At 40.8% G+C, this 26,940-nt stretch overlaps 1 protein-coding gene across 3 annotated transcripts in view; it reads left to right on the top strand.

Annotated features, from left to right (window-relative positions):
• brinp1 (bone morphogenetic protein/retinoic acid inducible neural-specific 1) overlaps positions 1-26,940 on the top strand; it is a 252,612-nt gene that overhangs the window by 189,539 nt on the left and 36,133 nt on the right. For all 3 annotated transcript variants that reach the window (XM_050052795.1, XM_050052794.1, XM_050052796.1), the window contains one exon: positions 16,770-16,875. In XM_050052795.1, the coding sequence (XP_049908752.1) occupies positions 16,770-16,875 (106 nt within the window). The remainder of the gene's footprint in view (positions 1-16,769; positions 16,876-26,940) is intronic.

The following is a 26,940-nucleotide window of genomic DNA, read 5'->3' as shown; positions in this document are numbered from 1 at the left end:
TAAGTAACTATACCAATGTGCATAGTAGCCTCACAGCAATATGGTCCTTGATTTGAGCCCGAGGTGGAGGGGTTTGAACCCGAGGGTGAAGGAGCCCTTCTGTGCAGAGTTTGCATGTTCTTCCTGTTCTAGCGTGGGTTTTCTCAAGGTACTCCAGCCTCCTCCAACAGTCCAAAGACTCGCCATTTAGGTAAACTGGTGACTCTAAATTTGAGCGTATATGTTGTCGGTGAAGATTCTCAGTCATCTAGGTCATGGTAATCGTAAGTGCTATATCGTAGGCAACTGAACTTGCTTGCGTTGCTTGAAGACGTTTCGCCTCTCATCCAAGAAGCTTCTTCAGTTCTAAATGACTGGTACGAAGTTGCTGACTGGTACGAAGTTGCAGGCTATAAACCCTGTGTGGGTGGGAACCCTTGCAGAGTCATAGGGGTTACGTGAGCTCTTAGTTTCAGAGTCGTTAAGGTCACAATGTGAGTCGTTGACCCACCTAGCCACCATATGAGTGGGTGGGGTGAGCGTTTATGGTTGTTTTTCCCTATGTTTTAGCCCTGTGATCTTCTGGTGACCTGTCCAGGGTGTACTCCGCCTCTGCCCCCCCCCCCCACAATCCCTAACAGGATGAGCAGTTACTGAAAATGAATGACTGACTGGTACCAGTTATGTAAAATGATTTCTAGGCACTTCATATTACAGGCGCTCTAATTGTGCGACATGACATTTAAAAAGAACAAAAAAAATCAAGTTTGTGGAAATATAAAATGCCTTCAATGTAATTTTATTTTTTAAATACTCTTTAAAAATGTGCATAACTATCAGATATACCATCACCAAAAATCGTCTGAACCTACGTTCTCATGTCTGCCGACCATAAATATAGGCAGCATAAATTGGAGTTCTCCAGTCACGTCGGCAGCAGACAGACAGTGATCAGAATGTGCAGAGGAAGCAAAGTCCAGCAGAAGGCACGGATCTATAAACACAGAGAACAAGGGCTTTGCTCCTCCAATATTGATTCAGTGTGGCTGTGAGACCTGCTTTGGAGTGCAAACTTACAATCAGGATGAAAAACACGTGTCAATACAGCAGAAATGTTTTAGACATTTCCTGTCTGCGAGTAAGCAGGTTGAAAGTCAGGTCCACTTTGTTCCACTGAAATATTTTGTGAGGCAAGTGCAACTCTGGCCTCATGATTAGCTCATTTATCAGTTTTTCCACTTTCAGCAACTTGAGTCTAACCTGTCGCGCCAGGTGGTTTGTTGCACACAACCATCTGAGAAGCCAGCATTGGAAACAGTTTGGAGCAGGCACTTTCAAAAAATACTTGACATATGATTGGATGATCCATCTGTCTATCGCCCTCTGTAAAGAGCTCAACCAATCACATCAACGGACCATATGAGCAAAAACATCTATTCCATAGAGGAAAGCCTTCAGTGCTGCTCTTTGTTCTTCTGCCAATGAAGCAATACACTCCAGTTCAGATATAAGCGATGCTATTGCAGCATCTATGCTAACCTCTTGAGGAGCCACCATAGTTGCCACTGCAAACTGCAGTTATTTGAATCTACATAGGGAGTGGGTTCTCTTCTACAGAGATCACCATCTTTCTACAGTAGCCCAGAGCGGACAAACCAAACGCTGGCTCTAGATAGATATGTTTTTGTGTCATTTGTTTTGAGGAGGAAGAGATATTCTGGAAAATTCGGCTGAGGAAATTCTAACCAGGAGAAGTTTCAGCTGGGTGCAGTCTGCAGTCCTCACCACTAGATGCCACTAAATCCCCCTAAATCATATACACTGTTCTCTTAAATGCACTGTGGACAATTCGGTTCATGGTACCAACTCCTGAACGTCTGAATCAGAAATAAGGTGCACACCAAGGGGCAACCTCTGTGGCTGAAAAATGAAGCCAACATTGAAGTGCCACTGCAGTTCTTTGAATGACCACTTGAATCCCCATAGACCCCCATGTTAAAATGCCCAACTGTACAGCAAAAATAAACATGTTAAAACATAAACATGCTTACAGCCTGGTACAAAACTTAGTTATTAAGGCTTAAAGTTATGGATAATTTCGGCTTTTGGCTCCAAAAAAACAAGATGGAGACAGTCAAAATGCCAAACTTGAGGCTGCAAAACGTGAGGCCACAAGTGGGTGATGCCATGGTAGCTACGTCTGTTATTTTTGTCTAATGTCTACACACACACGTATGCCACATCTATGGCTGCCAATAGGTGCTCTCAGGATGCCGATTGGTCCAGTGGTTTGGACACAGATGCATTACTTGAACCCTCACAAGATTGATTGTCATGTGAACCTTTAATAATAATGATGATAATAATAATAACAAGAATACTAATATTAAAAAAGAACAAGAAGAGTCTTGAAGTCAAACTGTATTAAAGGAAGCATTGTACCATATTTATTATACTGCGCCAATATTCTGATTTCCTTTCACTTGATCCCCTGAGGGTCAATGAGAGAAGAGTCTTCTTTTATTCAGTGCTTCTCTATGCCCAGAAATTAATAAGCAAATGTATGCCGATAGAATAATGCAAACCTACTGATGTAATGAATAAAATTGCTGATTAACTGATATTTTTCTCCTGACACTAAATACATTGAAATATGTATGTTCTCCTCCATCAAAGATAGATCCCCAGCAATGATAACGATCAACCCGAGGCAATGTATTTTTATTATTATTAATAATATTAACTCTGTTTTAACTTTAATATTAGATTATTAAACCCCCCCCCCCCCCCAAACTACAAGTTACTTTGAACTGTAAATTCTTATTACGGTCCCAACATGATTAGCGTCTTACGTCTTACCACAACATAAACTATAGCACAATACACAAGCACCGTCATAGCTTCATGTGAAAACCTAAAACATATTTGATTTAATGACCTTTAATAGCTTCTTACACATGTCTGTCATGTGCTGTGTAAGATGTGTCTTGCACTGCCTGCAACAAAGAACAATTTTCTTCAATAGCTATCAGACAAATGCAGTCGCAAACCCTTGTTGATTTAACCCTTGTTTCTCAGGGAGCACCCATTAGCCAATAAAGCAAAAAAAAAAAGTCCCTCTGGAAAGAAGTTTTATGACACCCCAACCACAATTGCATTTGATTTTGAAGAGAAAAGAGGCTCTAATTTGGAGATGGCTGCATATTGTGCAGATGTCAGGGACAAGCTGGTGGATGCCCCCTTCTCTTTAACGAAATGTCCCAAATGGTTCGCCGCCAACTTTTGTTTGGCTCCACGCCTGATATAACAGAACTGCTTCCTGTGATGATGGATAGCAGTTGTCCTAGAACCAAAACAAAATAGTAACCAAATGTCTTATCGTCCTTTGAGAAAATGCAGCATCAAATTTGGTTGCTTATAAGGGATGTAGTAAAATTCACATGGCCAATATGAAGCCAGTACAGTCCCACACCAGCATCTAACTGGACCAAAGTGACATTTGCAGGTATGTTTACATGCTGTTTAATGTGCTGCACTGAGCAGCTAATTAGCCATCTAACCTGCAAACTGAGGGTAACAGTGCACATTTACCCAGTGATATTTGTTTGGTCGCTCTTTTAACAAGCTAAGGTGCACGACAAGATGTGTGGTCATGTTTGTAAGATAAGGTGAGTAGAGGAAAGCTAATGTGGTTGCTCTGCTAACTATGTGGCTCCTGTGGTGTGTAGCAGGCTGCTGTGTGGTCAGTCTGCTCTGTGTATATTAGAACATTGACGTCAATGCAAGGTTTGATTGACTGTGTCAATTAAAGTATCCCTCCACGTAGACGCACACAGGCAGTGGGTGCCATCATGAAATTAAAGAAAACATAGAATAAATATGTCATGCTTTAACTAGAAATGTAAATAATCACGTATATGCAGTATATCAAAGCAACATTTATGCTTTTTTTCCCCTAATTTTTGCAAGCATTATTTGATTAAATGTGTCATTATTGGACTACTAATGAGGCAGCCGAACAGTACGTGAACATCAGGGCAGCCAGCAGGACATACAACAATCAGTCTTTGATGACATCAGACATCTGTGCAGGCAGTAATGCCAAGCTTTCTCATTATAAACTCAGTCGTCTTTTCATCAGCGAGAAATACAAACAATTGTTTGATTGTTATTGGACTCCTACAGGTTCCACATGCTGCGCGAGCTGCAACGGTTGGAATACTGAAAACACATTTATCGAGTGCCATTAAGGTTGCATGTAAAATTGGTCCCCAAGGAGCACTGATTTCATAGCTAAATAAGAATTCACTAGTAATCAAAATCAGTAATAACCAAAGTGTTTGACCTAAGACATGCTTTGAGGGGCCATGAGTAGCTTTTCCCTATGTGTGCGTGTCCTTCGTGCCTCATGCTATATCCAATTGCTTGCCACTAAATGTGTGGGCTGATAGACTACGTGCATAGTGGCTGGCTGAATGTATCAAACCTTTCATCCCTGATACCCTGCTCTGTCTCCCTGAGCCTTTGCACTGCTTAAGAGGTCTTAGCTTCATGTGAACGTTAATCAAAACCAAGACATATCCCCACTGTGCTGCTGGCGCCTTCAGCAGAGTCTTAGCCTTGTTATTTACCTGAGACCCACCTATCCTGAAATACACTAAACAAATGCTTTCTGTCTTTTCCCCCTGTGCATTAAACATACAGCCACTATTAACCACAGCTGTGCAATAAAGACAACATAAAACTAAAGCAAAGAACGCATGTACACGCTACAGAAAGGATGACACAACACTGTAACATAAAATTAGTCTCCCGACCTTGCCTGTGTTGCGTTCCCTTGTGTGAAATATACAAGGAAAGCTATGACAGCATGCATGTATACACACAGGCAAACAAGAGCGCATTAGACCCACAGTACCGAATAAGCTGGCCCGGGGTTACGATGTAATGAGATCGTACAGTAGGGGGGGATTCCTGCTGTACATCATTTATCTCCATGAACGTATTGCAGCTCTTTTATTTAATAAAAAAAAAAGAATCGCAGAAGCCATTCAACATAGGGGCATTATCCATTTTTACTGATTCATAAATCATAATTCAGTTCCCTCTTGTGCCAAAATCTGTATTCATCATCATTGTCGCTGCTTTTCCAGCTACCACTGAGCTGCACAGCTTTAATGCCTATCCAACTTGTGCACCAATTTCCCCCTATACCTTCATTTAGCAGGAAAAAATAAGTCATTTAATAACAGGGACATGGTTTTCCTCATGTATTATACATCTGTAAGGCTCTAAAACAAAAAACATGAATGAAGCCAATACATTGCGAGGTCTCTCCCCACTGTGAAGACTATCATACCTTGCTGATAGAAATAAATTACATGTGGTTGTTTGTCTTTGTGTGCCTGAACCTGATTGCTGCAAGCTAGAACTCCAGTAGAGAGGGAGGGTCATTTAGGAATGAAAATAAGATACCCAATGGAGTGTTTTAATGGAAAGAAAATGTCAGTTTTACGAGTGGATGCCTTCCTGTGGGAAAGTGTGATTATGCAGGAAGAGGTACGATTAGGAATCGACTGCGTACGTGCTATCTGCATACTGCATGTGAGTGTGCATTTGGCGTGCGTACTGTATATGCATTCATGCGTGAAGTGTGCGTTCCTACCGGGGGGAGCGTGCTTACTGCATCCCTCGCAAGGTCACCTATCCATACAGTTACTCTGATTTACACCAGCGCTCAATATGCATATTTCCTGATGATGCTGCAGTGCTGTGGGTGGCGGTGGAAGTGGTGGTGGTAATGGTGGTGGTGGTGGTGGAGCAGTCACAGCCATACCATCCCTTTTTCCTCATTTCACAGTCCAGTCATGCGAGCCTCATGTGAGGTAAGGGGAATTTAATGTGTATACAATATGACCCAGATTTTTTTGTCGACTGCAGTAGCCAAGTTTGGAGCAGTTTACATCTAATTTGCATTTGCCACAAGCAAGCATGACAGATTTTCTATGCAGTGTTGCTTGACTTGCGCATTTGAGAGTGCCACAGTTATAATTAGAAATGCCCCAAAGTTGATAATTTTCTCAGTATCATCTTAAACAAATGGGTTACATTAAAAATGGCTTCAACAGGCACATTCAGAGTTCTGCTATAGATGCATCACAGAAAAGTGCATTACATGTGTTCCTGTTATATGGCTGCACCGTCCCTCTTACCGTAACACTGCAGCAACATGTAATATGATATGAACAAGGCAGAAAAAAAACGTCCTCGGAGATCTTCCACTATCAGGCCAGGAGAATTACTGAGGAGCACGTCTCTTCATTTCTATGTATCCAGAAATAGCAAGTCATTAAGAGAATGGCAGGTGATGGACGTATTAGGAGGGCTCAGCAGAGGCAATGTGTAATGAAGACAGTTGAACCTTACAGTATTCTTCCCTGTCCCACTCACCCATCTTATTGCCGTCATCCCTTGTTTTCCTTATCTCACGTAACTTCAAACCATTTCTTTTCTTTTTCTTTCTTTTTTTTTTATTCTCCTCGGTCTTTCAAGTTGAAATGTGACTTGGGGACACGGTATAATGTGAGGTTTGCTTTCTGAGAAGTCAACTTCCTCTCAGTTTTGAAAAACAGAAGTGAGGACACACTGCTCCCATGACAAGTTACAGGAATTATAGAAATAATGAGAGCTCCATATGCTGTGATAATTTTAATGAACTTGGTGAAAAGTGGTTTTATGGCACAACTGAGACAGTCGATACACATCCAAGGGTGATATTGAATGCATAAGATTTCTTCTGTATTCTTACAGGGCTGCAATGCTAATGTAAAATTAATACTTATTAAGTCTATGGAGATTGGGAACCTTTTAATTTTATTCCATACATTAAACTACTATTGTATTTTCTATTGACACATGGGGGGTATAGATGTACACACAAGTGCAAAACTCACACAACACTCCCCTGAAACACTGTAGATTTGGACATTGTTGGGAAGAAACAGATAACAACCTTTTATTCTATTGAAAATGACCCAATTCTTAATCACTCTAATTAGGCACAAGTAATTCCTGTGACATTCATCTTACAATTGGTGTTTTGAGAGGCCTGCGATTATCCCTGATAATTCACAAAGCTCCAAGAAAATGTGCCTATTTTGCAATTACTCTCTGTAAGAATATTTGCATCTCTTGGAGTAATAATAGCAGGCGTTATCTCTGCCATGAGCCGACCTTTGCCTCCCATGTTGACTGCGGGATGTTCCAAACATTCTGCATTAAAAAAAAAACGATAAACTGTCAAATTCCAGAATCCTAATGAGTTTTTTAATTGGTGCTTAACTGAAGGCATGTGCATCAGAGAGGTCAACCATACAAGTGATTCGGCATATGTGCTAAACACACATGGACAGTGCTGGCATCAGTTGTGAGATACAGTGTATAGAACTTAACAGTACGTTGTTAGCTACAGGTGCCTAATTAGAGTGGAACAACTAGGCCACTTCCAATCATATAAAATGATAAACATTTCTATTCTAATTTTAGTTTATATGAGTATAATGAGAGCATTGCTTTAGAAAAGTATATTATGTTTGAGGTCGAAATACTTGGCTGGTGCACTTACCAACAGATGAGGCATGTAACCGACAGAGACAAGCTCATATAGGATTCATTTTAATATGAGAAGAAAAAATAAATGTAATTGAGTCTACACACACACACACACACACACACACACACATTCAGAACCCACATATTCGGCCCACACACCCCTGATTTACTGTCTGCAGCTGCACAGCATGCCAGTTTCAGTTTCAATTCATTTTAAGACTCAGACCGTTAAAAAAGCATACAACACCAACAAGGTACATTACATACATTGAAAATAAAAACATTACCTCTTATTATTGTAGACAGTTATACTAATATTTCCACAGGAGTGATTGGTATATTACAACAATGTTTGTAATGCACTGTGCAAAGTGCCTCAGATTTCACTGGTATTTAAAGTACAATTTGCTTATTGAAAAGTCTGACTAACAATTTCAAATTACTCTTAAAATTACCCAATATTTTTTTCAGACAATGTTTAACCAAATAGATTAAATTGTGCTCAACTTTGACTGTTTTCTGAGTGATTTCTCACATTTAGACTTGTAAGTGCCATTAATCAATGATACATTTCTTTTATTGTTAGATGGTATGACTTGCTTCAATACAGAGAGTAATATATTTTAGCGCAACGTTGAAGAGGTTGTTAAATATGTGAGGTTGCTTTGTTCCTGTATATTTTGACCTCTGTGAATCATTATATTGGTCCTGCGGGGCTTCCGTACACATGTGGCAAATGAACAGGAAGTGAAGTTTTTATTGTAAAATGTTAAGTTTAAGAAAATAAGAGAGAATGGCGGAGCAACACAGTTGTTTTACCGTTGACGTTGCTACCAAGTTTGTGTAAACATCAGGGAAATAAATTGTGGTCCCTAATTAAAACCACTGATGTGTCTGAAATAGGACACTTCCATTAGTCCACTTACTACACTGTGTAGGCTACACTGTGTACTTACTTGTGTAGTGGGCGAATTTTAACAGGGCAGTGTTTTCTCAAATCAAACACCGTTGTTGCACACTAACGGAAATGACAATCCCAACATCTAGCAGCTTTTCTTTTTCTGCTTGGGGAATTGCAACCGGGCAGAGCCAGCCCCAACATTTGACAAACAATTGTCACTCACTAAAATGTATGCTTGCTATATCTGCTTGTTGGCTCACTTAGCATCATCTGTATTGATGTATTTATTGTACTAAAATGATCATGCTTTCATGGCATGTTTCTGTATCTATGAATATCCGTGGCTGATACGGGCTGGCTCTATGACTAGCTGATCACTGAGTTATTGACAGCTGCGGCATTTTCTGAATATTTACAGCTTAAAAGGAATTTAAACACAACTCTAATCCTAAAATTTTCTACAGTGAAAATGACCATTGAAACTACAAAAACACCAAATTCAACGCCCATAGATTGCAGAGTTTACACCACAACACATACAATGTCAATACCCGATAATAAAATGTGCAGCTGTTAGCTAGCTAGCAAGCTAACCTTAGCATAAGTGTTATCATTCAGGGTACCAAATTATTACAGAATTAATCAGATAAACAAACTGATGGCTAATATCTAACAACACTATGTTAACAGTGAAAAATGCACATGTATATTTGCACAATGGCTCGGTGTTCACCACGGCAGTCAGCCGACATTTCACAAGTTTAAGGTGCGTTTGTGTTCCTGCTCCTTCCACTACACAGCTACGTAGGCAACTTGGTGACCAATGTTGCACAGTTCCAGGTACTCATAGTGCATTGCAGTTTGCCATACTTCTCAGTGTGAACGCAACCCATGCACTCAAAATAGCAAGTATAAGTACACAACTATCCGATGTGAGACACAGTATAGGATTTGACAATGTATTTGCATGTACAGTACAGTATGTCACCGGGATGAATTTTTGCATTTTGAAAAACAAAGAAGTTTGCCCAGACAGGAGAAACTTAGTTTTCCAACATTTGGGGCTTGGGGAATAGTTCATGTACATTCAGTATGCCAGCAGAAAAATATAGAAACAGAAGACAAGCAGGATCTCATGTGCATCATCTCTTATTTACTTGCTTAGATGATTTACTTGATGACAGATGACAATTAGAGAGGATGTTCCAGAACCATGGTTTCTGTCTGTGGGCTGTGATACAGTCGGGGCCCAGTGGGATTCCACTGTTGTGTTCTGCTTAATAATCCAAATCCTCTAAGTCCCCCTCGGCCCACTTCAGTCCTTTGATTGCTCCTTGTATTTTTATTGCGTTATACTCCATTTTCATAATCTGGTGCACAGCACTCTTATGGTGTGTGCTGGAGAGAATGAAAAGAGAGAACCAAACAAGCCCTGCATACTGCCCTCCTAAAGTCATTCAGATTACAAGGGTCAGTCTCTAATCCATAAAGCTGGGTATGTCTGCTCCCAACTTGGAATAATAATTCTTGGAGAAAAATGACTGTATGGTAAACTGGCTGCGGCAAGCTGCGCTCATGTTTATGCACATCCACTGGAGTGTGTGATTTGTGTGTAACTACTAATGTAAATGCGCCCCAGCTAGCTCGTATACACGCCTGCTTTGCCACCTGGGAAGATGTCCGTTGGCGACAGAGGACAGATATTCACTTTGCTCAGTCACCATGGATCATGCAACACAACCTTTGGAAGGAAGTAATTCATTCGCTGATAAGCAAAACAAAAAGGGAGGAAAAAGAGCAGCGTCAGCAGCCATCAAGATGGTGGAGTGTGATAGGCAAGTGGAGCTCTGTAATCAATCTGCACATGTACCTTTTGCAAGGCCATGAAGTGCATTTCAAAGTCTATTGCTTGGCTGGAATGAAATAAAGTAGGGAACATGCTTGAAAACTCTGAACTGGTTAGATGAAAAATGCAATGAGATGATCATTAATGTCTCACAAACAATTTTAACACTCAAACCCAATACAATAGCTGTCAAAAACGGTTCCTAGTTTCACTAAAGCAAAGAATTGTGTTTTGCTTTATTGTGTTCTACAGTGAAATTGGACTGACATAGGTCTCCCGAGTAAACCTCAAGTTGCATTAGCAACAAAAGATGTGTGGGTTATTTTGTGTACCATCAATATAAATTACTGTTATTGTAAACCACGGATGAACATAATGATATTTCACAGTAGTAACATTTTCTTTTCACCCAAGCGATTTGGAAGATGCAGTAGCCTCCAGACAAGTCAGAACAGATTTACTGTACCAGGCCCTACCTCACCCAGAGGGTAAAATCCTTTGCACAGGGGTCTGACATGATCAGAAAATTAAGTACAAACATATTTAAATGTGATTTTATAGCACTGCATGTCCGTCTCATAAAGGGAGCACAACTTACTTGCATTTAAACAGCAGGGCTAATTGAAAAAAAGCAAATTATTGCCTTAATATCTCTGTCATTGTAACTTGGATTGCATTATTCTTCCAGGATGTAAACAAGAGGGTTTTTATTATAGAGAAAAATAAAGATAAACAGGCTACATGTGTCAGCCTTATAGTCTTTTAGTTCAGTTGTGTGTTAAAGGAAAGCATATTGCACTGAGGGAACATTATTAAAAGAAAAACTGGTTGCATAAAGGCATTATGCTGACCTAGTTTAAAACACATATGGTATAATGAAATATTTCTATAGCTTTAGTAGCCATTGGTGTTTCTCTGTCACTACAAACTGAATTTATCACCAGGCATTAAACGTTATGTGTTTTAAACACATGCACATTAAGAATGCCACAGTAACTCACTGTCATATACTGATAGCGCTAATTTACCACCCAGAGATTAAAAGATTTAAAGTGATTAAATCATACAGCACATGCAGCAATCATGTCGCAGCGCTGCGATGTGAATGCCGTGTGTCCTAGGATGATGAAAATTAGCTAAATTTATTCAAGAGCGAGACCACTGAATACTAAGATGGTATAGTTCTCCTACAGAGCCTGTCCCTGTCTGTCTCACCATGATTTTGCATTTTTCCCCCCCAACAGCCTGATGCCAAGGGTAAGATATACATCTGTCTAATTTCTTGCTTGTCAGCCCACCATCTGGTGCAGTATCAACATTAAAGACAGGAAAAATGGTAGCACACTGTCACACACCCACACACACTCACATGCTAGTGTAGAATACACAAGTTACTGAAGCCATAGGTGGTGAACATCCTACAACCATTGTTCATTTTTATGTACCCGTCAATGTGATATTTGTTTCTTATTTATTTTAGTTATTCATTTCATTGATCAGTTCTTGGTGTTAGTGTAAAACAGCTGATATATTGAGACAACAAGGGGTTACAATAAGCAATGTATTGGAAACTCATCAGGCGTGTCCAAATTGGCCCCAGTCCTAATCCTGTGGATCATCTTGGAACACCCTCCAACTGCATCCAAGCCCTCTAATCGTATTAGTTTCATGGTAATTTCCTGCGTAAAGCTCAGACATGTTTTTAAAACATATTCTTCAAGAACATTAGTGCAGTTCAAAGGTGGTAAAGATTTTAATACGGTATTTACTTTTACAATTTACAATTAGCTTTGTTATCCTTGACATTTTCTCTCCCATTTGTGGGATTTCCTGCTCTCATCTAAGGAGGCTATAATCAGTGTTTTATATTAACAATGGATCAGTCACGTGACTACCAGTATTTGAAAAGGGTTGCTTCTAGTTACAGACCAACAGATAATTATCATAAGTCTCCACAGTTTCCCTCAGCTCCACCTTTATAGCACCTTTCAGCTCATAGTTTTGGTATGGCTCACTCTCACCACTCCTCCTCTATAATTAGCGGAGACCTTAAACAATCCAAATGAGAGTTAATATTGGACTTACATTCACCAGGTGGATACATACATGACTCCAAATGAATGCTACTTCTGCTCCGTATCTGCTGTGTATATTTGTAACAAGGATTAGGCAATGTCATGCTCATGTCCATAGTGAAACATTAGGATTGTGGATATTGTTGTTGGGGAGTGGGGGGTGGTTCCCCTGATTAACACCATCAGCCCAGTTAACACCATTAGCGCTGTCAGCAGTGTTGGTGTTGTTGCCACCATTAGCTGCTAGCCACTGGCTTAGCCATTTCTATATTGAGAACCGTGTGCAGTCAACCTAAGTCAGACTCTGACTTAGGCGGAATTTATACTTCTGTGTTGAGTCAACACCATAGCCTGATGTGCACCTCCCCAAACATGTATCAGCGACGCAGACCTGTCTATTTTTGTAAACTGAAGCCATTTCCCCCAGTGGAAATGAAGTTTTAATTTACTTAAATTTCACAGATAAGAAACAATAAATTGTGTAGATAACAAAGCCACAAAAATAGCATTTTAAGTCTCATCCTAGCTTCATATGAGAAGAAGAAATCTTTGCTCGTTGCTAGGCTAATTTATACAATGTAAAATGCCATAGGCTCGTGCTAATAAAGTTAGCATGTTATATTTATTTGGAAAACATGTTTAGTATAAGACCGTTGTTTTGTCGGTGAACCTTGTGAGTTGTAATAGAGTCTAATTTTGTAACGTTACCTTTGTTAAATGTTGCTGTTGTTCCTGGCTTCATATGAGAAGAGGAAAAGATCGCCAGCTGCTAGGCTAATTTATACAATGTAAAATGCCATAGGCTCGTGCTAATTAAGTTAGCATGTTATATTTATTTGGAAAATGTGTTTAGTATAAGACAGTTGTTTTGTCGGTGAACCTTGTGCGTTGTAAAAGAGTCTAATTTTGTAACGTTACCTTTGTTAAATGTTGCTGTTGTTCCTGGCTTCATATGAGAAGAGGAAAAGATCGCCAGTTGCTAGGCTAATTTATACAATGTAAAATGCCATAGGCTTGTGCTAATAACGTTAGCATGTTGTATTTGTGGGGAAAATGTGTTCAGACAAAGACAAGTGTTTGTCTGTGAATGCTGCGAGTTATAGTGAGTCTCTATTAAGCCATGTTTAATGTGTGTTTCGAATCAACTCAACTTAAAAGCACTTCACAGAAACCTCCGCTGCCGACTAGTGTTTTGGAGGTGTAATTGCATAGTGACACAGACACACCACCGCACAAATATAAATGCTCACAACAGCATAGGTGACATGCGTAGGGTCTGCCACACAAGTATAAATCCCGCTATAGATACGCTCTGAATGTCGAATAGAGCTCTTGGTGATAATGGTGAGGTGATAATATGTCAGTGTTGTGTTCACAGTTTATTTCCGCTGCCCCCAAGTGGCTCAAAAATCAGTTAGTGCATGCTGAACTCCCAAGACTTTCAAAACCTGTGACAGACACATGCTGGTCACATATTCAGTCAATGATGAGCCACTGGTGAAGCAGAAAACTCCCCACTGTGCCGACAGAAGCCCTCTACTGTGCTGACAGTGCCCAAGTGCTGATAGACACAAATACTTAAGAAAACCTACCAAAAACTATCTTAAACACAATATTTATTTATGTACTTATGAGCTTTCAAACCGTTTTAATAATAATTCCTGTCTTAATATTGTGATATGTTCAAATTATAGGTCTACTACTTGGCATTTTTCCTTCTTGTCTTCAACAAAGACCTGCAAGAAGAACCACTTGAGGTTTTTAGTGATTCATCAAGTCTTTCGCTAAGTCTTCTTTGTTGAGTGCTATCTCTTTTGGCTTCTTGGAACCTTGTAAAAGTACTATTAGGAACTACTGGAGGAACTTAATGAGCAAAGGCAACTGAAAGGAAAAGAGATTTCACTTCTTCCTTTCTTCTCAAGAGCAACCTCTTCAAGGTCTCAGATGTGGAAGCTGTATATTTTAAAGCAGCCTCTTCACATCTGAATAGCGTCATTATTCCTCTTGACAGTGGTCTGGGGGTGGCAAACAAGAACCACCACAATAGTCTTAGTGCTATTGTTTCGAACGGAGCAAGGACATAGTTCAAGAGAAATGGCCATTAATGTTTCCCCTTTAAAGAAAACCTTTTTTAAAGTGACTCTGAAAGAAATAATGTCCTTGCAACAAGTTGGACACGTCAGCAGCCGCTACATTAAAGATGCATTATGAAACGGTGTTCTTTTGAGCATTGAGTCAATTAGTCCTCACATAATGGCTGGTGGAAAAAGATGCAAAGATTATGAGGCATTTTTCTTATGAGAACTTGTGGCAATACATTATCACTGCACAATCTTCCTGTGGGCCACAGGCTGTTAAATTTACTGGTGTGAACTCAGTGCAATTAGCACATGTGAAAGTCTGAGTCAATCAAAAAAGAAAATCGCCTGAATACTTTTACATTATCCACAGACAGCAGTAATGAACAGATGTTAACATCTCACCACCACCTGACATTGCTAACGGCTGCTGGGTCTTCTGATCCCTAACATTGCACATGTTGTCTTCAAGTGTCACTGTAAGAAAGTGTACTGAGAGAAATACGACATACTCTGGAGATTGAGGCATGAGGGGCACCGAAACCTAGCTGAATTTTAGGAATTCTATTATGCTGTTTAAGTTAGGTTAATTGGTGGTTCTAAATTGCCCATAGGTGTGAACATGAGCATGAGTGGTTGTCTGTCTCTATGCGTCAGCCCTGTGATAGTCTGGTGACCTGTCCAGGGTGTACCCCGCCTCTCGACCAGTGTCAGCTGGGATAGGCTCCAGCACCCCTGTGATCCCTACCATAATAAGCAGTTACAGAAAATGAATATGGAAATATATTGGCTCGTTGAAACGTATGTCAATATGAGATTTAAGGACGGGACAATTTAAGATTTTTGAGACATTTTTGTACATGTGTAATAAAACCATAGACCCAGAGCTGCAGTCAGCAATATTCGATGTGGCCCAAAGAGACCTGGGTCTCTCCCGAGTCCAGACCCGTGCTTTGGCCTTTTCATCATTGCTAGCAAGACGTCTCATTCCATACGTCTGGAAGTCTAACCTGCCCCGTCTGTTTGGACGCTGGGTCAATGATGAATGATGTCATGGCTCACTTGAAGTTCGAAAAGCTCAGATATACCACTCAAGGATCAGTCAATGAATTCCATAAAGTATGGCAACCATTCCAGGACTGTTATAATAATGTCTATACCTCAAGAAATGTGATTAAATGCACGTGTGCCTATTATAGTATGGAAATGTAATATTAGCCCCCATTCTGTTGCTGTTAATTCACTTGCAATACCAGATTATTATCATTGTATATTCATGTGTATTAAGTGTATTTAGCAGTGTTCATTTGTCTGTGCTGGCCAGTCTTGGGGAGGGGTAGGGTGGGTTTGGATGTTGTGGGTCCAGAATATATATGCTCAATGTTTCTTGTTTCTTGGTTGTTCTAAAAAGCAATGAAATAATTGAATAATAATAGTAAATAAATCACAATCTTGCCACATTTGCAAGTCACTTCCGATCCATTCAGCATAGACCCAGGACCCACTTTTTGGCCATGGTCCACCAGCATGGACCCGGGACCCACTGGCCAAGACCAATATCGATACAGTTCAATATGGGTACCCATAGAACCTGTTTTCATTCTGATATTTTGAGGTAAGACTTCAAGGGCCCCATTTTTAAAATCGCCATGCCAGTCTTTCCCTTACCAAAATTTTGCCTAACTTTGGAGCCTAGTTTTGCCCATTCCCTAACAAGCTTGTATCATATGGTTGGAACCAATCGATGGCTTTAGTCAGTGGTTCCCAACTGGTCTAGCCACAGGGTCCAGATTTCTCCATAGTCATTAGTTCAAGGTCCACACAATTGAGTATATTCAGTAACCTACTTGGCCATGTTTGGCCATGTCATCAAGCTGTCCATTTTCACTAACTGTAGCAGGAAACAGCACTTCAAAATAAAAATCCTGTGCCGGGAAATCACAGTCTTGCCACATTTGCAAGTCACTTCCGATCCATTCAGCATGGACCCGGGATCCACTTTTGGGCCATGACCCACCAGTTGTGAACCACTGCCTTAGGTTGTCTAGTTTCACTAGAAGCCAATGTATGAGCATGTCACAGGCTCTTAAAGACACTGATCTCTGATTATTATTGGGGGTGGGGGGGGTACGCACATTCAGTGACGCTCCTCCCCCGAATGCCACTGAATGTGCAAACAGATGTTTGCACTCATACACGCACTTACACACATCCTGCAAGTGCTATTGTTTGCTTCCCAAATGTTCACCAATTTCATTTTAGTCTTAATTCTATTGCAGGTGACAGAGACACGGACGGGCCCACTGGGATGCAGTAGCTATGACAATCTGGACTCAGTTAGCTCTATCCTTCTGCAGAGCCCTGAGAGCAAGCTTCATCTGCAAGGTAAACAATCCCAGCATATCAATATTTTCCACATGCTGCCCACTGATGTTGGCTATAACATGGCAGCAGGGTCAAACTCCATTTTAGCCTCTAAAAGTAAACAGCCATACAGGAAATGCTCTTATTTGGACAAGGAAAACAGTTTGTACTTTCTCAAGAATTGAATGTCAATGCATTTTTTAATTGGGACTGAGACAGATTTGCTTCCCACTCCCCTCTGGGGGATTGTGATATGATTCTCTGTGGTTATAGATGTCTGCAAACGTGATCGTTTTCTTAAGTGTCTCTCCGAGCTTTGTTTAAAGACAGGCCTACATTCAAAACAGTTGCATGTGCAAACTACTCTGACATGAGTGCAGAAACTAGCACTCACCATGCATGAACAATATAACAAGACAGTTCCAATAACATGCAAAGGTATTGCTTTACTTATTAATAATAGAGTCATACTGTGATTTATTTTTAGCCTGTCAAAATTTATCTCAAGAACATATTCAACGCTCAGTGACTTTTAAAATGAATGTACCATCATTTCACTCACAGATTGTACATCAGCGGATGCAAATAGCAACTTTTGCCAATTAGCGGCTGTGTCCTTTTAAGCGAAAATAGTTCTGTCTTAAACATTGACACAACTAATGATTAGCATGAGAGAAGAAATTGCTTGCAGTGACAGTCACCCTGGGGAGAAGCAGTGATGAAAGACTGTGTAACTGTGGTCAAGTGTTTGAATAGAGTGTTTGTCTCTTTGATTTATTCGAGTTTACGCAGGTTATTTAAACCAGTTTGAGAATCACAGAGGCTTATTTTCAATCCAGCCCACACTACCCCCCCCCCCCCCCCCCCCCCATCCCCCATTTCCCTCTCTGAAGGAATCATTACTCGCCCTCTAAAATCAGAGAACTAAGTGGTTTGTCAAAGAATCACTTTTAAGTCCTCTGCTGCCACTTACTCAAAGGACTCTATAGGTTTTTGGAAAAGCTTTATTGTCATGCACCAAACGTATTAGCCTCCTGCTTTGAAGACTGTTTTGTCACCCTATTGATAGATGACAGGCTTGGAAAAGATCCTTTCTTTTGGCTTGATAATAACCCCAATAGAATGGAAAAGCTTTTCCAATTGGTTTATGGCTTAGAGTTTCGTATTAGGCCAAATTATATTGGTGTGTGTTTATGCGTTTATGTGTGTGGGCGAACCGTGAGGGGGACGCGTTGAGAGTTCTCCTGAAAATGCGTTCTTTGTAGAGCAATTAGCATTTTTGCCTTTAATTAGAAAGACAGCTGATGGCATAACTTCTTCAACAATCACAGTGCTCTTCACAGAGCTCTTCAAAATGATAGCACTTCACACAGTTCATGGAGAGGCATGTCATCAATGGAGAGCTTTTAAGGTTTACGCTTCTCAAATATGTTTATAATGAGATCCAATCATCTAATTCACCTTACAGTTTTCCTTCTGTCATGAACACTGTAACAATTAGTCTCATTTTATACCCTGGTGAACCATATATTCATCTCAGATCAAGCAAGCCATGTGCGTTTATGAAGAGTGTGATCCCCTGCGCATATACAATTGGCATAGGTTAAACGTTTACAATCACTCGGGTCACAGGCTCCGGTCTGCATTGAGTCCCATGTTGCAGGGATTAATGCTGATTTTCTCTATTATTCCAAGGCAATTCAGTCAGCTTCAAAATAGTGTTATTCCTTCTGACTCTACTGGGAGGTGCGATATAAAGCTCTCACATATTATTCCAGATCTCTGGGTTTCTCTCTTTTTAAAAGATACGCACTTATATAAGATTATGGTTTTGCCCACAGGCCACTTTTCCTCTGTGTCAACAAACACAAGCAGATGACAGGGACACACAGAGATGGTCTTTACTTTGATATGTTTATCAGTTCTCACAGCATCTAACAACATTAGGATTTTCAAAACGACATGCAGCTGAAAAGCTCTTGGTCATAAAACATCGGTGTGTGTGTGTGTGTGTGTGTGTAGTGTTGTGCATGTTTAAATTATGTATTGATTAACAAATTATTTTTGAAAGGAGTGCAACAGTTGATATATTTCCTGAAGTAATTTTGATAGTTGTTGCTGTATATGCAAAATGTATTAGCATCAACCTTAAAGCCGTGCACGGCTTAATGTTTAGTTGACAGGGTACTGCTGCTGTACGTGGGTGGTGAGTGGCTGCGAGAGTGTTGGCAGACATGTTCCTGCTGTTCAGGTAGGTTGGTGGCTAGGCTGTTGCAAAGTTGCTGGTAGGTGGTTGCTATGGCAGTGTGAATGTGTGGTTGGTAGGGCGGGGTATTGGTACTTGGTACCTTTAAGGTATCGACTGATCCTTTTTGTGCCCAGAGCTAGAAAAAAATGACTATACGGTTTTGCTCACAGTCACTGCAGGCGTTCTTTGATTCAATGTGACATGTGATTGGCCCACTACTGCAGCAGCTACAACCCATACATCTGTGGTGCGGTGAAGTCGAGTGTGATGTATTTGACAGGGTTGGCAGTTCAGCGTGCCGAGATGCCAACAAGACGCTCAAAAGTATAACTTTACAACACACCTGTTGCATCCGGTGGAATTTTACACAAGTGAATTCTTCCATTCACATGATAGGTACTGAATAAAGTAGAAAAAGGTATGACAAGAAATACTCTATTGGTACTGGTATCGCTCCAAGAGTACTGGTGTTGGTGCTGGCGCCCATTGGTTGGGCGTGCCTAGATGCTTTCTAGGGTGTTCGATGTGGTTGTAAGGATAACAGATAGCTGTCTACTGGTAGCACTGGTTCTACCAACCTTCTCAGTAGGTTGCACAAGCGAAATTTGGTCACACCCTTTTTTTTTTCTTTTTAAATATTTCTTTAAAAAATAAAGCCCCCCGAGGTAGGAGAGTGTTACTGCCCCAAGCGAGGGATTTCAATATCTCAGGGTCTTGTTCACGAGTGAGGGTAGAATGGAGCCGAGGGATGGTTCGCCCAGGGCGTAAAACTAGCCAGGACCGCCTCTGACAATCCTCTATGCTAAAGCTAAACAAACACTCAGTGTTTCCACTGGTAACATACTGCCAATAGAAATAGCAGTTGTTGCATGTGACTTCAGTTGTGGAAGAACGAGAACTGCAAAGGGAGGAAGAGGGAGATAGACTGTGCCTGGTTCATCGAGATATGTAACCAGATGATCATAGTTTATGAAAATGCAGACATTTCATGCAACACATGAATATGATGCTGACCTGATGGTGCCCTTTCAGCCTGTGCTGGACATATTTATATGAGTCAACTATCATTGTGTTTGTCACTGTTAGTAAAGACTTCAGTCTATGTGGCATGAATACCACCATGTGAAATTTTAACTTGCATACTCATGCAACCATTTTGGTCAGAACCTAGAGCCCTGACCTGCTGGGGATTTTTAAGGGTGGTGCTGCTTGTGTCTGCAGTGTCTCGGACCAATTTAGAGCACTGTTGCTACTGTCTTCTTTTTTATTGCAAGGGTATTTAGAGTTATTAAGGTGGTAACTGTTATTAGTGTGATCACAAAAATACATCCACTCATCAGAAGAAAGGTATGAAGCATAATTTCACAAGCATGTGTTTAAATGTTTTTTTATTTCCTGTATTTAGCTGCACTCAGAAAAATTGGATGCATAGAAAATTTGCAAGTTAACAGTTAAGCCATTTGGAACAATTCGTAAACCTCACAGTGATTCCAAAAGCAGCTTTATCGCCTTTTATTCATATAAAACAGTTCAATCCCCTGACAGATTTATTGTATCCCTTGACTGGTCTTTACAGTCAATGCCCAAAAAAATAACAGCTTTGACAGCATTGTCCTCGTCTTTGACAACACGCCATAAATGGACTTCACAAAGTATCCCTTGAGGAGGAAGACATTGGCTGGGCCCACGACTGCTCTTATAAGCACTAGCAGCTCCCAGCACATCTAATGAACACCCACCATGTGTCTCATTTTCAAATGCCCATTGACCTTTTACCAGACAATTAGCTAAAATGCTAACTTTTGGCATTTAAACTGTGGGGAGGAGTCACATCTGGCCAATTTAGAAGATCACGGATCACTGGAAGCACTATCTAATAGCAAAATATGCACATCATGCAACATTTTAGTTGAAAAAGAAGTTTAACTTAAAAAGAATATATTTCCCCTCCACTGTAGAGGCACCGCCACAGACAGATTAAACACCTGGGACATGTAGCCACAGCAGATTCTACAGTGACTCATCTGTTTACTCTGTCCACATGGGTATGATTTGTTTCAGTGGTCCACACAGGACTCCCCCGCTCTCAACCAGCTCATTATTTTGAATGTTTGGTGCTTTCAATCAATAAAGAACTGAAGGGAAATACACACCTATTCTCATGAGGTAAGGGTTCACAGGTAGACATCAAAGACAGGAGGAGAGAGCTGCACACTTTCAACTCTGATGCAATAATTTTATTTTGAACTCTTCTGCACATATTTCTTCTTATGGTTTAAAAAGCCCTTCACATTTTATAAGTATGTAGTGTGGGGGTCAGAAAGCTTAAATCAGAGAGCTCCAGAGCACCAGCATAGCCTTAGAAATAAAGTTCATAGAAAGGTTATTCACACTTCCAACATCCAGAGGTCCACATTTCAGGAATCGGCTATTTGTGGAAAAAGAAACATACATGCCTTTTAAATTTAGATATGTGTATGCTCTCTGGGTGGAGATGCATTATTGTATTTCTGTGTTTTTCTTTTACTTGGTTTTAAGTCTGTTATTTTCTTTTTATTTGGTATTCATTTCTTACAATGTGGACATTATGTAGTTAGAGGCCTGCCTGTAATTGATGAATTCTCTATGAATGTTTTTCTATGTTCATCCTGATCGCCCTGTGAGCTCACTGATTGGAATCACCTGGTTGAGATACATGTTTTGCTGTCCTGTGGAGAAAAAAATTATCTCCACATTTGGCAATATAACCAAAAAGCACTTATTCCTGTTCAATTTGTGGAAATTCTTCTACTTCTTAAGCCGAGTAAACCCATCTTAAAACCCCACTGGGTCTGTTGAAACATGTATTGTCTGTAAAAAAGGCTGTTCTTCATAGCTCATGAGAAGTTGCTGTCTTTGAGATACATGGTCTTCACAGGACATTGACAATATGTCAGCCAGATGATTTGTAGTTTTCATCCTGAGAGTGAAAATGTTGTTTCGTAGAATCTGAAATAACATGATTGCATCAAAGCTATAAAAGTGCTGTGTGATGTGTTTAACCAAACTGTTTGTGACATAAGGTAGATAACATTTGTACTCACAAAATTGGTCCTAAGGCTGTGAATTCTTTTCTTTTTTCTTATGTTTCAGCTCAGGGAAAATAATGCAGGGAATATGTTGAAGTGTCATCTGATTGACTGATCAACCTAGTCACCATTGGCACATTTCTGCAAATCACAGTTACATTACATTACATTTTACGTTACAGTTACATTTGTACATTATTAAGTAGCTGAACGCTATGGTCATTGTGTGATTAGATTCAGGCACAAAAAGCACTTGGTTTTGGTCAGGAGAAGATAAAGTTTTAAAACACCCAGTTTAGTCGGAGAAAACTTTATTTCCATTTGCAGTATTATATGTGACAGTATGGCTCTGTTCTGGGGCTTCTTTGCCTTTCCTAGGCCAAAGGTAAAGAGAGCACTCCTCTCTGTCTTTCCATGTGCCTACGTGGGAAGCCCAAGGCGGAGAAAGCACACCTCTCCGCTCTTCCATGTGTCTACATGAAAAGCCTTAAGGCAGAGAGAGGACACCTCTCCACCCTTCCATGTGCCTATGTGGGAAGCCTAAGGTGGAGATAGCACACCCCTCCGCCCTTCCACGTGCCTACATGAAAAGCCTTAAGGCAGAGAGAGCACACCTCTCCGCCCTTTGACGTGCCTATGTGGGAAGCTCAAGGCAAAGACAACACACCTCTCCACCCTTCCACGTGCCTATGTGGGAAGCTCAAGGCAAAGATAGCACACCTCTCTGCCCTTCCACGTGCCTACATGAAAAGCCTTAAGGCAGAGAGAGCACACCTCTCCACCCTTCCACGTGCCTATGTGGAAAGTCTTAAGGCAGAGTGAGCAAACCTCCTTGCCCTTCCATGCGCCTATATGGAAAGAGAGCAGCAGCAACGCCCCCCCCCAGAAACAGAGCCAGCATCAATGACAAACAGAAATGACATTGATAAGTCAGACACAACATGAAAAGGAGGAGCTGGGGAGGAGGCGGGTTGCAAAGCGGCTTGCAGAGGAAGCAGCAACATTCGTTTAGATAGGGTGCCCTGAATGAGATTTCCCAATTGCTTGCATAGAAAGGAATCATGTGATCTATCAGCGAACTGTCCCCTCCACCTCCAGATGGCAAAGTCAGCTTATATGCTACATCACTTTAAAAACACTGATGTGAAATGTATGAAATATGCAAATGTAAAGGTTTGCTGAAATGCACAATGCCAGCATTTTATCTGGTAACTTGGCTGGACTTATAGGCTGACTTACTTTGATTTGGGTACTGATAAATTAAGTCAGGGCCAAGGAAAAGCAATAATGTTTTTATGGCAGCATCCATGTAACCTCCTCTGTATACATGTCTTTTCTGCACTGCCTGCACTGAGGGCGAGAAAGGCTTTTACCAGTGAGGGAATACATTGCGGAGAAATTTTGCATGTTGCTTTTGGAGGGTGTAATTGCAGAATCACAGACAGCGTTATGCATATCTCTTATTCCTGTTTGTGTTATTCAGTTGATATGCCAGAATGGTGTGTGTGCATGTGTGATCTCTCACCCTACCGGAGCCATTTCTGGTGAGCCAAGATGAGCCGTGTCAAGTGCATTTTTTGAGCTTTTTCACCAGTTTTTCTATCTCAATTGTGTGTTTCTAGAATTGTTCTTTTGGAAACGCTTTTACAACACTGCTTTATCTTCTCTCTTCTCAACCTATTTGTCTTTTCTGCCTATTTTCTTTTTCCTCCTTTCTCCACTTTTTTCAGCTTCTTTAAAAAATGTTTTTCATTTGGCTTCTTGGCATTTCCTGTCTCCAAAAGAATGAATTTCCCCACTCTACACCCCATAGACAGATGATCCATATTTTGGCTACTCTAAACATTTCTGATCATCTTTACTAACTGCAAAATGCAAAACATTCCTTCATGTATAATGCCATCTTTTGAAATGTATAAAAACCTTAATCTAGACTAGCTATTATAATTGCTTATGAATTAAATAAGGGATCATATTAGTATGCGGTGCCATGTGAGTTACAACAAGGATGCAGTAATAGAAAACCCACTCCATTCCATTCTTCTAATTAAACTTTTAATCATGCCTTTTCCTCTCCCACTTTTATTTTTCACTCCAGACCTCAGCACTTTATGTACCTTGAGGCGTAAGTGTAACTGCAAAACTTTGTGAGAAAATATATACAAGAAAATGATTACAAACCTGTTACCAAACTCATACTGCTTTTTGAGTGATTCGCTTTGGTGAGATTACTTTTAGAAACGGTCTGAGACAGCACTCTGGTTTAAATTAACAAGCTAGTGAATTTAGTTGTGGTCAGATTCCTCCTGGAGCCACTTTAGACTGTCTCTCAAAAATAAGAGAATTTTCAAAAAGGGAATGTGGGGGGGGGGGGGTTTCCTCCCCTCCTTCTCACCCCTGTGGTCGGTTCTTTGTGAGCTGGTGGGGCTGGGAGCCACAGATAACACAATGCGGATATGACACTCCCTGGATATTCCCTCTGCTTTCACTTAGATTTAGATTAGAATGCTGTCGTCGAATCTTACATCAAGGCAGCTACCTATCAAAGCCTAAACTCAGTCCTCTTCTCTCCCACAGTTTTGCTTTGTAAATGTTTGGCAAATTAACCAGCACCATGTGCTTTCTTCCCCCCTTTTTTCCCCCAACAATCATCAGAATAAGAGATGGCACTGGAACAATTTCTTCACATTAGATTTCATGCATGACTTAGCAAAGCTTTGATCTATCAAACATTAAACTTTGTTTTGCTTAAATATAATGTGACTGTGGAGGTTTTACTTTTACATTTTGGCACACTTGAGTGCACACTATATTCACAGCTTTAGTGGCAGCTAAATACAGTGTAAGAGGGCATCAGAATATGTTATTAGCAGAGACTTTGTAGGTATGCAAGAAGGATTTATTGATTCTGGCCCAGTCTGTGTCACCTAAAGCCCAGTTCAGACTAAATATTTGTGGAGAGATGTGTTGAAACTTACAACTACTTGCAATGTGTCTGTCCGCAATGCTCTGAAACCTGCCAGTTTACACCAATCTTTGCTACAGCTGCATTTCTACAGACGGTGGTGATAAAATGGCAAAAACATAAAAGCAGATCTGAGCCTCAGATTAACCGTATTCATAAAAATATATAATTAATAGCCAATAATTATTAATTAATAATTCAATTAAGCAATTATTCAGTCAATGCTTGCTTATATGCTTCTTATTTGAGTAAATTTGACCAGCTGACTTCACTACAAGTTGAGTGGTTGTCATTCTCGGAACCTATCGGCTGTATTCGGCGTCTGACGGCAGACGGCGATACAGCCTCTGGGGGCAGACCCCCGATTTTTTGGCATTCCGGTTTGATTTGGGCAGAGGAGGCTTCCGACTTCCGTTTATATATAAGTAAATATGCTGAACCATTGTGATGGTTCGCCAATTATGTTCCGCCTCGTTAGTTCACCGCACGGACTGTTTAACCTGGCAGCCGGCTCAAACGTGATTGGTCAATATCACGTGGACTACAAACCGGAAACCAGAGCTCTTCCGCTCTTCTTCCAGAGGCAAGATCTCCAGGGTTTACCTACAGACTCTACATTCACTGAATATAGAGTCTGTATATAGAGACTAAGTGGTTGTAAGAACAAGTGATGTGCTTTACATTCTACAGCTGAAAACACACTGGTGCTGCCATGCCCCGACGCGTCATGTGACGTCTTCACCTATCTGTAGCTTAAATCATGTGTGGACAGCCTCTATTTAAAACTTGATTTCTCACCCAAAGGGCCGATCTCCAGAGCTTTGACTCGCCAGGCAATATCTTTTTCGCCATTGTCTTTATATTGATGGGATTGCGGGTCGTTCAGCTTGGGATATTTCTCGACCTCAACAACAAGTCTCTCCTCGTCCATTCTTTGTCACACACGAGACACAGCAACAGAGTTCTCTTTATGCATCAATGCTTAGTAGAGGAGTCAAGCTGCCACATGAGCATAGGAAAAGAGCTGCTACGGGAGCTGGTATGTGTGGGGGAAACATGCATTTAATTCCAGAGGTGGTGAGGCTGGAAATAGGACAGTGGTGTAAAGTGCCGCGGGGCGCCAATGCGCATCTTGCTGTAGCCAGTGTAGGGCTGTACATGCCAATGTGTTTTTGCCTTAAAACTAGCCATCAGCCAGTGCCCTCACATACCTAAACAACTGAATAGGTCGATTTCCACTGACTTCTAAAACATCTCCCTAAACGAGGTATAATACTGTCCTAACAGTCTGTGTTTTAAACGTCATTAATATCATAAAGCAGTCATAGTCCAGCTCCAGAACTACCTGGTTAGGTTTAGGCAACAAAACCATGTGGTTAGGTCTAGAAAAAACTGTAGAGGGCGCAGCCTTACAATTAATGTAAGTATGGGTTGTGGTTAGCTGCCTGTCAGGTTGATCTATATGGTCTTTTTTTTGATGACAGTGGGCTGCACTGGCGTCTCGACAAGCAGGATTACTGGCCACACCAAAAGCTAGCTTGAGTCGAGCCGAGATGGGCCAATTCATACTGCTGCAACTTTCTAAAGCGGCTTTGTCTCATCACAAATCTTTGGTCTGAACTGGGCTTAAGATGAATGATAGTAGACCCTTCACAGCCTGGTCTCACTTCCAGGGCATGAAAACTGCAGCTCAGGCAGAGGCCCTCTGTATCAGATACAGACATGCAATGCCCCCTTTAGCATCTGTATGAGATGCACCGGGCAGTCAGCCAACTTCAATATAAACCCAACCGAGTCGATGTTTA

The sequence above is a fragment of the Epinephelus moara genome, chromosome 9, assembly GCF_006386435.1.
Source record: "Epinephelus moara isolate mb chromosome 9, YSFRI_EMoa_1.0, whole genome shotgun sequence".
In the NCBI taxonomy this organism is placed as follows: Eukaryota; Metazoa; Chordata; class Actinopteri; order Perciformes; family Serranidae; genus Epinephelus; species Epinephelus moara.
This window is presented reverse-complemented; position numbering and strand designations above follow the sequence as displayed.